Below are 16,460 nucleotides of genomic sequence, written 5' to 3' on the forward strand. Positions count from 1 at the left end.
CGGCCCGGCCCCGCACTGCTGCTGTAGCTGCCCCTCGGGCCCCCCACCCTCCTGCCCTTCTCCCTCCCAGACTCAAGAACCACGCAGCGGGACCGCTGAACAGTGCGCTTTATTGCCCCCGCACCCTCGTCCACCGCGCCAGGCCAGGGAAGAGACGGGCACGCGCCCTTGCAGGAGGGCTGCGTTTGGAGCAGGGGCTAGTTCTGCTTCACTCCTCCGCTACCCAAATCCAGGAGGGGGAAGAACGACTTCGGCTAGGGGAGGAAAAAAAAAAAAAAAAAGATGGAACCCACAGGGCAGAAAAAATAATGGATGGGAAGGGTCAGGAAGGCGGGTATGATTAAAAGAAAATTCTAAAAGAGAAAAGGGCCGCTACTTCCCTTCCCTCTCGGAGACCCCTGTAAATGCAAAAGGCCCAATTTCTCTCCATTCCTTGCAACACCTCCACCCACCCGGTGGTGGAAGAAAAGGGGGAAACGACCTCTGGTCTCTACAGTTCTCACATCGTCTCTGGCTCCCGGCCGTGAACCTAGGCAGGCAGGCCAGGCTGTAGGGCAGGGCTCAGGAGGGGCTGGCATAGTCTTGAGGCGAAGTGAACTTGGCCTAATAACCCACCAGACCCCAGTGCACCACGTGGACAGCGTCGGGGGAAGGGGGAAGTTGAGGATGCTGAGGTCCGTCCCACCCCCTGTCCATCTCTGGGTCTTGGACATCGTCGTTCCAGCCAAGCCCGAGGGGCCCTGCCCCAACCCCCCCGGGCTCCCCCGCCCCTACCGGCCCTCCCCTCCCCGGCACTCGGCGCACCGCCCGCCGGCTGCGTCGTCGTCGTCCTCCTCCTCCTCCCCCCCAGCCGGGTAGTAGCTTTGTCCGCAGTTGCTGCAGACCGAGGGCGCACCCACGGCGTGGATCTTCTTGTGTCTCCGGAGCGCAGCGCCCTGCACGAAGCCCTCCCCGCACTCCACGCAGATGTGGGCAGGCTCCTCGCCCCCCGCCGCCCCTAGCCCGTCCCCGTGCTGGGCCCGCTGGTGAGCCAGGAGCCCTGCCCCGTGCCCAAAGCCCTTTCCACATTCCATGCACACGTACGGCTTGGGGGCAGGGGCGCGCCGCGACCGGGGCCCCGCCACCTTGGCCCCTGCACCTGCCATGGCTACGGCCGCCGTGGCCCCCTCGCCCGGTGCGCCCACCACGATAATGCCCTCGCCGTCGCCCACTGGGATGGCGATGTCGCCGTCCGCAGCCGCCGCCTCCTCGGGCGCCTTGGCCCGGCGGACACTGGCCGCCAGCACCTTGGCTGCCACCCCGGGCCCCGACAGCTCCGGGTGCAGCCGCAAGTGGCGCGCCAGGCTCTTGGGCTGGCTGAAGCCACGGCCACAGCGCGGGCACACGAAGGGCTTGAGGCCGCTGTGAGAGCGCCGGTGCTTGGCCAGGCTCTTGCTCTGCGTGAAGCTGCGGCCGCAGTCGGGGCAGGTGTAGGGCTTCTCTCCCGTGTGGATGCGCTGGTGCTGCATGAGGTTGGAGCTCCAGCTGAAGCGCTTGCCGCACTCAGAGCAGGCATAGGGCTTCTCGCCCGTGTGGATGCGCCGGTGCTGCACCAGGTGCGAGCTTTGCGAGAAGGTCTTGCCGCAGTCGCTGCAGGCGTTAGGCCGCTCGCCCGTGTGCGTGCGCTGGTGCCGCGTCAGCTTCGACCAGTGGCTGAAGCTCTTTCCGCACTCGTTGCAGATGTAGGGGGCGGGCGGCCGCGGCCGGGGTGGGGGGCCGGCCGGTGGTGCAGACTGGGGCGGGGATAGCTTGGTAGGAGGCCAGCTGGGGACGTCGTCATCATCCATGATGAGGATGTCCACTGGAAGGCAAGAGGGCGGAGGGAGGCAGTCAGAGAGGCAGAGGCTCCATGGGGACCCAACAACGCGCCCATGTGCCCGGCACTTCTAGGCTCCCCTCTGACCCACCCGCCGCAGGGGGTGTATTACTTCGCCCTAGGTTCCTTTGAGCAGTGATCACTCCTTGGCATTTCACTAAATATTTCCGTTCATTACCCTTCTCCCCAACTAGGACCTGAGCCCTTGAATGACCGGACTTTCTGTCCACTGATGTTCTTCCCAACATCTAGAGCTAAGCCTGGGATACAGGGGGGCCTCCACAAAGGACGTGGGTGAGGGATGGAGGTTCAAGGAAGGTTCCCTGGAAGAAATGACACCTGAAACGCAAAGCCCCAGGCTGGTGGCAGGGAGTCTGCAGGGAGAGCACACCCAAGCAAAGGCCCACTGGCGAGGGGCTGCAGGGCAAGACCTGAATGCGGCCACATGCTGGTGTCACATCTGGGATCTAGGAAGGCAGTCCTGGCTGCAGGGTGGAGAACAGCGAAGAGGGGAAACTAGACCAGTTAATGGGACCGGGATGGGTGCCCCGCCCCCCAGGCCCATTACCTGGGAGTAAAACCCCATGGAAAGTGGCCTCTATCACAGATGCACTCACATCGGCTCCCGGCTGGGGGTGGGGGCGGGGGGGAGGGACAATTAAGGGACGCAAGACTTGGTCACCACATCTGCACATGGAGGACACCACCACCTTCTACAGCAGCCCAACAAAGCCTGCCACACCATGCCTCTGCACCACGCCTGCCCGAGTGGCCTCCCAGGGAGGGAGAGAACCTTCTCACAACCCTCCAGCTCTTCCTACTGGTCTGTGTGCACTTTCCACAACCTTCATTCTCCTCCTGGGGCCTGGCCCAGAGCTATACAATCAGGCCCAGGGCCTCAGAAGGCCAATCCCTGACCCCACCTGCTCGGACACCCCGCAGGTTTCCTTCAAAGCAGAGATCAGTTACCTCCCCCACTGGACTGTAAGCTCCTAAATGTGGGTCTCTGCCCCAACACTTAGCACGAACGGCTCAAATACTGTCTGAAATAATGTGGCAAACACGTAAAGGGTTATGACAGTCCAAGGATGGTGCTCTGCACTTAGGAGTAAATTCCTCGCAAGGTGGGTGCTATGAAATTTTGTCTTTACAGCTGAGAAACTGAGGCACCAGGAAGTCGAGTCACAGCCCACAGTTATACAACCAGAAAGTGGCAACATCAAGATGTGCATGAGCCATCTGGCTCCATGAAACAGCCACTCAGGGCCCACATGTGGCACCCCACACCCCAGGGGAGTGCTCCTCAAAGTCAGGTCCTGGGACCAGTAGCAGCAGAGTCACCAGAGAACTTACTAGAAACACTTAGGTCTCACTGGCACCCACAGCATCAGCAGCGCTGGGTGGGCTCAGCGGCTGTGCTTGGCCAAGTTCACCATGGGATTCTGATGCAAGCTGGAGCTTGAGAATCGACACCCAGTATTAGAATATGACCCTTGAAACACCTGGGCAGAAGAATCCAGGTAGAAGGAAGGCGGGTGCCTTCTGAAGAGATGGCATGGAGCCTATTCCGTTGTCAACATAAACCAGGAAGTTCTGAGTTCTAAGCTCATCACTTAGACATGCAGAAAGAGAATAAAAACTGAGACATCAGGAGCTATCTGCTGCCGGGTAGTACGACTGGAGAGGGAAGGGGACAGGCAGGAGAGAGACTTGCTTTGGTCTGTAACTGAGCTATACTCTGCCCCTTACAAGTGCCTGTACTCCTTTAATTAAAGTAACTACTTTGTTTGCAAAGTTGCAATGAAAGAAAGTGTAAGGATGCACCCCATGAATCAGCTGAGTGGTATTCACAGTTGCGATGACATGAATCCCAAATACAGACAATCAGAACCTGCGATGCAGCAGTAACTAAATTGGGGCTGGCGGGTGGAGTGCGCGGGGGGAGGAGGAGAAGTGTGGGAGCACAGGCTCATCTCCCTCAGATCTGGGGACATCGGCAAAGCACAAGCGCCTCGCCTAGAATCCGGCAGAGAAACCCAGAGTGCGAAGGGGCTCCTGCCTCCAGAAGGAAGCTTGGCAGTGAGAAAGGCGTGAGGGGTGTGCTGTCTGGCCACCCTGCAGCTCTGGTCCCCTCATGCACTACTGTTCTTGAAGGAGGTGTCCAACACTGTTCACGAATGAGGTCAGTCCTCTCAAAGGCAGGGCTCTTTTCCATCTGGCACAACCCTGGGCCCTGCGCATCACACACGCCTGCGGCTTCTCTGCACATTAGTTTGAGTCTGCAACTCTCGGGCAGAGAAGGGCCGCCCAGCTCCCTCGGCCTCACCTCCTCAAAGGAGAAGAGGCTAACAACTTTCCCCACCCCAGAGTTTTATCTTTGAAAGGGTCCGACCAATTCCCAGAAAGAGCAGAGCATGGTGAGAAGCACTAAGTACCCACTCAATAAAAACAGAACAGAAGTTAGGACGACAGCTCTGATGACAGCAGCAGCTACCCTCGGGGAGGGCAGTGTCCCCAGATACCGGCCCTATGCTAAACGAGTCTGTGGATTACCACATGTAATCCCATGGCAGATGCTGTCCTTGTCCTTCTCTCACCGAAGGAGAATTCACTGTGGTCCCTGAGGGCATTCGGCGGGGAGGGGGGGGAGGCCTCCACTCCAGACCCCCCCTCCCCAGGCAAAACCTCTGGCCCAGGGAGCTGCAGGTTCACTGACATCCACCTTCTAGCAAGAGCTGAAGAGCTGAGGGCAGTAAGACAAAGCAAGGCCAGGAAGGATCAGGCCCTGTCCCACCAGAGCCCTTCCCCAGCCCCAGCTGTAACCAACACTCTAACTTAGTTCATAACCGTCCCCTGCATTTCTTCACAGCTTTGTCACCCAAGGGTGCATCCCTGGGCATGGCCTTTGGTCATTACTCATCCACTGGGTATGTCTCCAAGTCTCTCTGCATCCACAGGTTCCCCTGTGCCTCTTGCTTTTCCTTATAACTTTTCCTAAGAACCCATCTGGGTCTTGCCAACTGCACGCTCCGTTCACAGTTCAGCTCAGCAGGTGCCTCTGTCCCCTGTACCGCCTGCCCGCCAGCAGCTGGACCCCGACGCTTGCTGGGACCCAGGGCCAGCGCAGCCTTCATCCTGGAGGCGGTGTCCTGGGCGTTCACCACAGGCACGTGATTGCTGGTGTTTCTTTCTGTGATGCCGATGGCCACTGCCACTCAACACGTAGATCCACTGATGGACTGGGAGTGCAGAATGGTACGGTTCTGCTGCTGCTTCTGCCTTAACAGCTGAAATAAATGCTAGAGACTCTTCCCATCATCTGCTAGTTGGTACTCAGTGATAAATTTCAGGCAGCGATGGCAGGATACGATGCTCATTTTCCTTTATTTGCCTAGTTTTCAAGATAATGAATTGGTTTCCTGCATTTCTTCATGGCTCTGTCATCCAAGGGTGCATCCCAGGCACGACACTCTGGTCATCAGTCTTTAATTGGGTATGTCTGCAAGTCTTGCTGCATCCACAGGTCCCACGTGCCTCTTGCTTTTCCTTATAATTTTCCACCAGAGTGACCAGAGGCCTTCCTTTCTCATTAGGTTATTAAGTACTAAGTTTGACGGTTGATATCTGACATTTCACTTTGACACTTCTTGTGTGTGTGTTTTGTTTTGTTTTACTGTGAAGGTACATCCTCATGTTTTCAAACACACAAGTTTTGGCTTGTGATCATCTTTCAAATTTTTTTTTGTTAGAGCAATTTTTGTGAAACCACGGGTAAGTCAAAAATTCATGTTATTTTTTAATATGATTTCCGTCATGGAATCAATGCAGCGCAGACAGCTCGAAATATCATCAAAGTATTTGGGAAGGATACGGCTAATGAGCACATAATGCATCAGAGGTTTCAGAAGTTCCATTCTGGTGATTTTAATCTTGAAAATGAGCAACCTGGGTGACCTGAGACCACGGTGGATAATAACGAGCTGAAAGCTGTAGTGGAAGTGAATCCATCTCAACCTACTTGTGAATTAGCAGCAAGGTTTGACGTTACTATTCCAACAATATTGGACCATTTGAAACAAATCAGAAAGGTAAAGAAGCTGGATAGATGGTTCCACATAAATTAAATGTGTCGGAAGAGAAATCATCTCGAAGCTTGCCTTTCTTCACTGTCACATAAAAGCGAACCATTTCTGCACCGTATTGTTACATGTGATGAAAAACAGATTCTTTTTGACAATCGCAAGTGTTCGGCATAATGACTGAATAAACATGAAGTGCCGAGAAACACAGTCCAAAACTGAATATTCATCAAAAAACGATAATGGCTGTCTGTCTGGTGGTTTGGCGCTGGTATTATCCACTACAGCTTCATGAAACCTGATCAAATGATTATAGTGGATGTCTACTGCAACCAACTGGACAAAAGGAGGAGGATGTTTGCAATTAAGCAGCCGAGATTGGTCACTAAAGACAGGCCAATCCTCTTGAAAGACCACATGTCACAAAAGACCACCTTGCTCAAACTGCGGAAGCTGGACTTGAAAACTCTCTGTGTCACTCACAGTATTTACCAGACCTTGCACCGACTACCCCTTCTTCCAGGCTTTGGACCACTTCTTGCAAGGAAAAATATTCAATTCTAAACAAGTTGTGGAAAACTCCTTTCACGATTTCATCGCCACTCGCTCCCCAGGCTTCGGTGCTGGCATAAGCAAGCAACTGTTAAGATGGCAAAACTGTGTCAATCGTTTAGGGACATACTTTAAGTGTACTGCTTCTTGTTTGAGATTTAATAAACTGAACTTTTGATTCAAAATTGGACATTTCATATTTAATGACCTAATAATAATTATGAACTTAAGGATTTAAACATATTTGATAGGTTTCAATCTACTGCAAACAGTATACTTATTGAGGCTAAAACTGTCCCATCTTTGGAGAGCAGGAGCCTCTTCAAGTGGGCTGCGAGTCCTCTGAGGGGTTTTTTAGAGTTTCCCAGCTCTCGGCCTAACAAGACGCCGTGGGCTTCTCTCCTGCACTCCCTGCTCAGGAGCTGCAGGGGCTGTTTCTCCAAGAAGCCCAGTGGGAGATGGTATTTCAGTTAGAAAATCTGGAAATGCTCATTGCTTTTTTTTTTTTTTTTTGGTAAGATATATTCCTTATGAATTCACACTGATAACTTCCCATACAAATTCAGGACTAAGGTTTTTATTTAGCCTTTTCTATGCAACATCTGCATCTCCCTTCTTCTTCATAGAGAATACTGATTCTCAACATAACAGGGGCCAACAGAATTGGAACACCCCACAGACACAGGAGACAACACAGCTGGAACACTCTCATGGACACAGGGGACAAGGAACAAGAGTTGGAACAACCCCCCCAGACACAGGCGACAAGAGTTGGAACACCCCATGGACACAGGGGACAAGAGTTGGAACACCCCACAGACATAGGGAACAGTTTTGCTGAACACAGAATCTTTGACTCACCTTCTTTTCTTGAGTGTCATAAATATGATACCATTTTCTTCTGGCATACAATGTCACTGACAAAGTCTCATCACAATCTCCTTGACTTTCCCTTATTTCCCATCGGTTCTTTTTGCTAAGACGCCTGAAGCATCTGTTACTTTCTCTATAGTCCAGAGACTTTAATAGAACGAGTCCTTGGTGTGCATCTGGGTTCCATCGCTCAGATCTGTGATTTGCTCTTTCAATGTGTAGCTTTCAAATTTCAGGGATGTTTCTTTGAATTACAGTTTTTACTCTTTATTCTATTCCTTTGCTTTGGATTTCTTCCTCAGGGACTCCGCCTAGCCACGTGTTGGATTTTCTTTGCCTAACTTTAATATTCTTTACTCCGTTTTAATCCTTCATTTTTTTTCCATTTTAAAATGACCCTTTTCACCTTCAATTTTTTAAAGGCATAATGTGTTTTTATTCACTCCTGAGCTCCAACTCTGGTCTTCAATTTGAAATGACTTTTGTTCTTATTTCTAAATCTTCACCCAGTGCCCTCTTCTGAGCTTGCTGTTTCCACGTGCTGTGCCAGCTCGGCTCACACGGAATGACCTTGGCCTCGTCAGGGGATGCACTTCTGGCCTGTCTGTGGAGACGCATTCTGTCCCTTGTTTTTATTATAACTTTTTTTGGTGAGGGGGGTGTTGAACTCAAGTATTTTTTTGTTGCTCATTTTTATGTGTCAGTTTTCCTGAACCTCTAGGAGGAGGCTGGGTCCGGGCAGCTGTTCTAACTTGTCGGGTGTTTGTATCTGAGCACCTGGATCTCCAGGCTCCACTTGCTGTCCCCATTTCCACATAGACCCTCTCTTTCTTTCCTCCCTGTTGTTATGGATGACAGCCCTGCTCAATTTTGATTCTTTGAGTGGGATCCCGCCATGCAGGGTGATTTACCTGGCTGCTCCAGCCCATTTGGACCTTCCATCAGCCTCTTGCTCCCATACAAAACACCTCCTGCTTCAGCTGCTGGTCTCAAAGCCTCTTCTGCCAAGTGTCCCACTGCACACCTGGTGGCTATTCTGGACTCCTCCTCTACTTCCTTCTTCCCAGCCAGATGCTAACACCACAAAGGCCTTGGTTTATCCCCATCCATCTGTATCCTGGAATTCACAGGAATACCTTAGGCCCTAGTAACACCGCAGTGTGGTCCAGGAGACTTGGGTTTTGCTGTCTGGTTGCTATGTTTTACATGGGAATTCGGGAAGAGTAAAGGGCCACACTGTAGCTGCTACCGTCACTCTGGACTCAATCAGCATTTGGCCAGGCGTAGTGGTGCACACCTGTGGTCCCAATTACTACTCGGGAGGCTGAGAGGAGGATCCTTTCAGCCCAAGAGTTCAAGGCTGCAGTGAGCTACAATTATGCCACTGCGCTCCAGCCTGGGTGACAGACCAAGACCCCACGTCTTAAAAAATAAAAATCAACCAGCCTGAGCAACAGCGAGACCCCATCTCTACAAAAAAATTAGAAAAATTAGCTGGTCCTGGTAGCTTCCATGGGAAGCTGGGGCAGGAGGATCACTTGAGCCCAGGAGTTCAAAGTTGCAGTGAGCTGTGATGAGGCCATTGTACTCTAGCCTGGGCGACAGAGCGAGACCCTGTCTCAAAATAAATACATAAAATAAAAAAATAAAATAAACACTAGCATTTGAAGCAAGGTCTCCCAGGTGATCTAAGGTGCACTGAACCATGAGAGCCCGTGCTCAGCACAGGAAGGTGGAACCACCTTTCCAAAGACAGCAGCTGAAAACTCTTCCCTGATGGAAAAGCTACCTCCTCAGAATCAGAATGTCTTTTTGGTTAGTTATCTGGACTGCTCTTCTTTCTGAATGTCCTGTAGCTCAGACCCCAAGCCAGCCTGGGTGACTCTCCCCGGCCACCGCCCAGCCCCACACCTCTTGCCCACACCACATCGGGAACTCTGAGCCAGGGTGAGAGGAGAAAAGGCCCAAAGAGGCAAGTTAGGAAGTTGCCCCAGCCTGGGAGCATCCGTACGGCACCGAGGTACAGGCTCCAGTCTCAGACAGCGAGTGTGCACCCCACTCTCTCGCTCCCTGCCCCGAAATCTTCTCAATGGTTTCAATGGGGGTTGATCAGCCGGACCACGTGGTTTTGGTGTGAACTCCAGGATGTAACCCACCTATGTAGGCTGGCGCTGACTGTGGGCGCACAGGAGGTGCTTACGCAGTGCCGGCTGTTATTCGTAAACAGTATTAGCTCAGAGGATCTGAACACACTTCCCAGAAATATGTAAATACAGCTTTTTGAGGAAGATGTGGTGGCTGGTGCCACAGAGCTCTGGTCCGCCCCCTCCTGCTCCTGGCTTGCTGCCGCTCCCACTCGCAAGGCCATCCAGAAGCTGCGCCGCAGCTATGGCTTTTAAAGATACCAAAAATCACTCATGGAGCCCGAGGCGTCGATTCACCGAGTTAGAATTACAGCTGCACTGCAAAATCGCTAGAGAAGGTGTGTGCCCACTCAGAGACACAGAGGAAAAGGCTCTCAAAAGGACCAGCTCAAATGCCCAAAAAAACTTTGAGAATCACTGAAAGAAAAAATCCTGGTGGTGGAGGTTCCAAGGACACAAGATCACTTCCTGCTGAGAACAGTCCTGAGACTGTTAAGTGGATCATCTCCCTCAGGATTGAGCCCTGTTGAAGCTGAAGTCAAACCACTGCAGATGCTTGAGTCAACTGCTTTAATAAATTGATTACCACATGTTAAAAAAAAATTTTTAAAACGAAACATTCAAATACAGAAAAAAATTCTAAAATTTGTAAGGTTTCGCAAGTGCTCTGGGTAAATCAAACTAAATGGAAAGAAAACTGACTTCTTAGTTCTTTTAAATCTCATATTCACGTATTCACTGAGCATCCACTTGAGAAGCACTGTGCCTGGCGCCTGAATACCCACCACCCCGCACGCATGTTCCCACCTGTGGGCCACAGTTCGTTGGTGGTGGTCAAATCAACTTCGTGGATGGTGGTCAGCGTTTTAAAAAAAGTGGAATAGAGGGCAGGACGAGGAGGAAAGGTAACATCAGCACATGCTGCTAGTACGTTAACAATTGTTCTATGAAGCTTTTATTTCAGTCCCACATAAATAAATACACGCAGTTGTGTCCATGTGCACCTGTACAAACTGCTCTGGGCCTCAACACTAAAGTCTGAGGACACCGAGGTAAGGTACCAAGAGCCAGTTTAGTAAAGAGAAGAAGCCAAGTCCCCATGGGACAAAGCTACTTGCCCTGGGTGACAGTGTCCCACTGTGCCAGGTCTCTCAGGGCCTTCCTGTCATCAGCAGTAGCCATATCTTATAGCAGTAAGTGCAGGGGTGGGGAGGTTCAAGTTTTGGGAATTTTGTGGTGGTTTGGGGGGAAGAAGGGGCATGGAAACTTTTATTCAGATAACCTCTTCAGCTGAAGCCTGGTCTGCTGAGCCCAGTAAGCGCACCCCCTCGTCAGCACCCAAGGCCCCCCCACCTGACCCAGGGTCTCCAGGAACACTGAGGCAACGCCATGGCGCAGGGGTAGTGGCCTGGCCACTCTCCAGGGAAGGAAAACATGCAGGGGTCCAGGCCACCCCTCCCCACCATGGCCACAGGAAGCCCCTGCTATGTCTTCTCGGAGCAGGGGACACTACCCGGCGCCAGCCAGTCCTCCTCCTTCCTTCCTCACCAGAAAACCCCCAGCATGGGCTGGCTGGGATTCTTCTGGGCCAGTCATAGTGACGCCTGAGCTGCGGCCTTCAGAAAACCACACTGCCCCCTCACCAAAAAAGAGATGCCCCATTGCCGAAAGATGTCACCACCTGAGGACAAGGCGGCCCCTGAGATGTGGCACAGCGGGACATGGCCAGGCAGTTTCCTGGGAGGACATGACACCTGGGGCTGAGGCGCCCTCTCAGGAGTGTGGTCAAGACATCACAGAGAGGGTAGCCAGAGCCCAGTGGCTCAAAGAGAGGTTGAATTAACCACTCTGGATCCACCCTGCTTACAGGCTGGCTGCCCAAGACCATTAAATGTCCTTCTCGTTTAAGCCACTGGGTCTGTGTTCCCTGTTCCAGGCAAAGAGAACATCCCTACTGCCCGATGGCCTCCCAGGCCCTCAGCTACACTGCCACATCTCCTCCAGCTGCAGCCCAAAGCCTCTTCCTCAGCAAAGCCCTCCCTGGTCCCTGAGATGGGACCTCTGGTTAGACAGTCTGCAGAGCAGCCTGAGCTCTGGGGGAAGTGAGCTCTAAGGCGGCTAGGGACAGGCACATTAATTTCTAGTCGCAACACACAGAGGTGGTAACATGGGGACACTGAGCAGAGCTCTGGATGTAGGGAAGGGAAGCAGTGAGTCACACACACTATCTGGGGAAGAACACCCAGGCAAGGCTGTGGGCTGGGGAGGCCAAGACCAGGTGAGACGCAGGGCGCAGGTCCAGGCACAGTCAGGACCTGGGCTTTGCTCCAGCGAGCCAGGACACCCTCGACAGCTCAGAGCGCAGCGCAGTGATCTCTCCTCCGTGCCCAGAGGCTGGGGGGAGGGGGGGCGCAGAGGTGGACGCAGAGACCGTTGGGGAGGTCAGTGCAGATCCCGGCAGGAGGTGCCAGGGCTGCAGTGGGGAGAAGTGGCCCCACTCTGCACGTGTCTGGAGAGCAGGTAACGGATGCACGGGGAAGTCAGGAGTCAAGGGAGACTCCAGGGTGAGCTCCCGCCGTTGCGAAAGGTGTCTACACGGAGGCCTCCGTGCCTAGTGCGCGACTGGGCCAGGGAGACCCCCTCTCCTTGGCGCTCGGACCATCACCTCCTGACTGGAGCACTGGCCGTGGACGCCCGCCCCACCCCGCGGCGCCTCCCTCGCCGCCCCTCTCTGCTCCACAGGGTCTGGGACTCCCACATCCGGGGCCCCTGGGTCCACCTGGACTGGAGCAGGGCCGCCCGCGCCTGCCCGCTCTCCACGCGCAGACGGTGAAGTCGCCAGCTTCTGCCTCTGTCCGAGGTCCCCGAGAACCAGGCGGAGGAGCCGGACTTTATTCCGTCCACAGCGCTGGGGGCCATGAGGGCGGGGCCCAGGCTCAGGATGTGCTGGGATGGGAGCCCTCCACGTGCCTGTCCCTGGGCCCCCATCCCTCAGGGACAGGCGGCAGGAAAACGGACCGCGTAGCTGAGCCAAGCCCTTGCTGCCCCCACCCCACCCAGCACGTCCCGAGGGGGGTTCTCAGGGCGGGAATCCATCTCTGTCACGTCACAGGGGCTGCGCAGGCCGACCCAGCACGGGCAGCCGGGACCCCCGCAGCACACCCTCTATAGAGGAGGAAGGGCTGCCCGCGGGGAGGACACTTTCCAGATTCCAGGTGGCTGGCGCGGGGAGAACTGGCAGGGACCACGGGCTGGATAAAGGGAACCTGACACCTACCTTTTATAAAGAGAATGAAGTTATGGATGATTAAAATTAAAAATTAACTTACTCAAACATTCGTTTTGGAGACAACTGGGAATATTTTAACAGGGATTGGGAACCAGACAATGTTAAGGAATAACACTTCGTTAGGTGAAATCAGCATTATGTAGTTTTGTTTTTTTTTAAAAAGGAGTCCTTGCATGTCAGAACATTTATGGGTGAAATAATCTGGTGGTTGGAATTTTCTTTAAAACACTCCAGTATTTTGGCCGGGCGCGGTGGCTCACGCCTGTAATCCTAGCACTCTGGGAGGCCGAGGCGGGTGGATCGCTTGAGGTCAGGAGTTCGGGACCAGCCTGAGCAAGAGCGAGACCCCGTCTCTACTAAAAATAGAAAGAAATTATATGGACAACTAAAATATATATATACAAAAAAAAAATTAGCCGGGCATGGTGGCGCATGCCTGTAGTCCCAGCTACTCGGGAGGCTGAGGCAGTAGGATCGCTTAAGCCCAGGAGTTTGAGGTTGCTGTGAGCTAGACTGACGCCACGGCACTCACTCTAGCCCGGGCAACAGAGCGAGACTCTGTCTCAAAAAAAAAAAAAAAAAAAAAAACACACTCCAGTATTTTAAAAAAGGCAGAAATTAGTTGGCAAAGTGTTGCTAACTGCTAAAGGGGAAAGAGGGACGAGTTACCTACATACATTTTAATTTTCCACAGTGAAAAAAAATTCTAAAATTAATTTTTTAAAAGGTTAAAAGGGGCCGGGCGCGGTGGCTCACGCCTGTAATCCTAGCACTCTGGGAGGCCGAGGCGGGTGGATCGCTCAAGGTCAGGAGTTCGAGACCAGCCTGAGCAAGAGCGAGACCTCGTCTCTACTAAAAATAGAAAGAAATTATATGGACAACTAAAAATATATATATAGAAAAATTAGCCGGGCATAGTGGCGCATGCCTGTAGTCCCAGCTACTAGGGAGGCTGAGGCAGGAGGATTGCCTGAGCCCAGGAGTTTGAGGTTGCTGTGAGCTAGGCTGACGCCACGGCACTCACTCTAGCCTGGGCAACAAAGTGAGACTCTGTCTCAAAAAAAAAAAAAAAGGTTAAAAGGCCAAGGACACACCACAGGGGAGAGGAGGGAGCAGGCACAGAGGGGAGGACCGTACAGGGCGGTGCTCACCGCCAGCGCGTCAGGCATCATGTGTGCCCTCGGCAGAGCGCTCACAACCCCCTAATCTCACTTTCTCCTCTGCCCACAGGGGCTTTCTTTCATACCCTTTCTGTGAATCTCCGAAACAAGCGGAAAAGGGGCGAAGGAGCATTATAAAATTGATCCCAACCTTCCCCAGGTCCTCATGATCTTCCTCTGGGACTGTGACACACTGGCACGGCAGGCAAACGCTGCTACCGTCTTTGTAAACCAAGTCCCCCTGGCACATGGCGGCATCCATCTGAGCTACGATGGCATGTGGCCTACAAAGCAGGAAGTATTACTATTTCCTCTCTGGCCCTCAGCGGAAAAGGTTTGCTGAGCCGGGCCAGGGTGATGCCCAGCACCGGACACACAGACGCAGCATGAACACACAGGTCTACACCTTGTTTCCTGTGCCCGAAGACGGCCCTGCCAGGTAAGCCCCTGGAAACAGGGACTCGGCCTCAATAGAGGGGATGGGATGAGGGTGTTGGTGGGGTGGGGTTTCAGCAAACAAACCTCCCAGGCCCACACGGCCCACAAATGAGTTTTATTCAACCCAAATAAACCTTTATTAAACAAACAAAACTTGTTGCCAGTGTTTATAAAGTAAATGATTTCACACAAAAACCCAAACACCCAGCTTTTACTGAAACGTGAGGACGTGGCATTGGGGCTCCCTTGATCCCAGCCACGCCTGCCCCTCCACTCACACACCATCAGGTCTAAGGAGTTTCCTGCCAGGGAGAGTCAAGGAGCTGCCTGGAATTGGAGCAGAGAGTCCAGGACTTGGGGCAGGGTTGTGGGGAGAGGAAGGGGTGCTGCCCGGCTGGAGGCTTAAGGACAGAGGAAATCAGACAGAGAAGGTGGCCCCAGAGGTCCCCAGGATGGTCCAGCTGGAAGCAGCCACGGACACCTGCCCCTCCCTCTAGAGCTAGGAGTGCAAGGGGTGGGAGGGATGGAGAGGGTTAGGGGGCGGTGGGGGGGGGGGGTTCCTGGCAGTCTCAGCGGCCCAGGAAGGGAGAAGGGAGGGCAGGGTGGCGGGCTCAGCTGAGAACTCCCCAAGGCCACCTCACCTGGGTTCTCGTGACTGGCCATCTGCTGGTCCTCAGAGTCCAGTGGCCCTGGAGACCAGGCCTCTTCCCGCAGTTCCATGTCCGGGTCCCTGTTAGAGGGAACGAGACACAAGGACAGAGTTGACAGGATGCCAGACGGGACAAAAGCCCCAGACGGCAGGTGCTATGTGGGACATGCATGGCGTGCAGCACACACCCGAAGGACCGCGGGCAAGTGGCCTGAAGTCGGCCTGGCCCTTCCCCAGGAGAAGGTACACTCGGGGAGGAGCTCAAGGGCCCTCTGCAACCTGCAGCCACCACTGCTGTTGTCCTAGCCCCACCACCGGCCAGCCAGGACGGGGGAAGGGGGAGGGGGGCGGGTGCTGGGTGAGCAACTCCACCCCCTGCCTCAGTCTCCTCATCAGCAAGACAGAGGACAACCACCTAACCATCCAGTGTAAGCGAGATGGTGTGAACACGAAGCTCCTGTCACAGAGGAGGGGACCCTGAATTGTAATGAAGCCCCCATACCCCAGGTAGATAACTGACTCCTCAGCAGAAACAGCGCAGCCCTAACAGGCATGGAGGGCTCCACATGCCAGGCCCCTTTTAAGGCCTTTCCACATAACACGGGACAGTACAACCCGTGCCCAGGCATGTGCTTGGCTAGCACAGGCGGCAGAGCCTTTGACGAGCACGTGTCGTCTAAGGAGTTCACGCTCTAATTTCTTTTAAAACACCATGGGGCAGCTCCAAGGCCAGCCACACTGGGGCCCTGGGAAAAGAAAGCCAGTGGCCTTCATGGGGCATCTATGCTAAGAAGGTAGCCAGACAACCTGGCATGTAGGGGTCAAGGGGACTCAGATCATCCCATGGGATCGAGGAACCATAGGGCCACCAGGTGGAGCCAGGGCAAATGTCCCCTCCCCTGGCTTCCAAATGCTGGGATTTCACAAACCAGGGACATCTCGGTGAAACTCTGTGGGGCTGACACAGGGCTGCCAACTTCTATAGCCAAATAAAGGCAATTAAAAAAAATTTCCAGCTGCTACAAGTGCAGTGGTGTTTACAACTAACTGATCACAACCAGCTACGCTGTCTTTGTTCCTTCTCCACTCCCACTGCCTCACTTGACTAGTCTTAAAAAATGTTTCAAAAAAAAAGAAGAGAAAATCCCTCCTTGAGCCTTCCAGTGATGCGGGGCTCACCACCACGCAGGCGCCGAAGGGAGCCCAGCCCACTGTGGGGTGGTGTAAACCTGGCCCTCAGGAACCCCTACCAGCATCCCAAGCTGTCTGACGGAACACAGAGAACATGCACAAGTGTGCCATGTGGTTCACTCAGGTGACACTTGGACACCCCACGTCGTGGGTTCCAGGCCCTGCTCTAAATGGTTTACAAACCGTGGCCTTCTGGGTAGGTACAACTGTTGTCCTCATTACGCAGATGA

General features: G+C 53.6%; 1 protein-coding gene across 2 annotated transcripts in view; it reads right to left on the reverse strand.

Moving 5' to 3' along the window:
* Positions 1 to 108: 108 nt before the first annotated feature.
* Positions 109 to 16,460, reverse strand: part of ZNF787 (zinc finger protein 787) — a 29,916-nt gene continuing 13,564 nt past the window's right edge. For both annotated transcript variants that reach the window (XM_069457225.1, XM_069457226.1), the window contains exons 2-3: positions 15,032 to 15,120; positions 109 to 1,840 (exon numbers count right to left, since the gene is read on the reverse strand). In XM_069457225.1, the coding sequence (XP_069313326.1) occupies positions 771 to 1,840; positions 15,032 to 15,110 (1,149 nt within the window). In that variant the 5' untranslated portion in view covers positions 15,111 to 15,120 and the 3' untranslated portion in view covers positions 109 to 770. The remainder of the gene's footprint in view (positions 1,841 to 15,031; positions 15,121 to 16,460) is intronic.

Source organism: Eulemur rufifrons, chromosome 24 (assembly GCF_041146395.1).
Source record: "Eulemur rufifrons isolate Redbay chromosome 24, OSU_ERuf_1, whole genome shotgun sequence".
Classification (NCBI taxonomy): domain Eukaryota; kingdom Metazoa; phylum Chordata; class Mammalia; order Primates; family Lemuridae; genus Eulemur; species Eulemur rufifrons.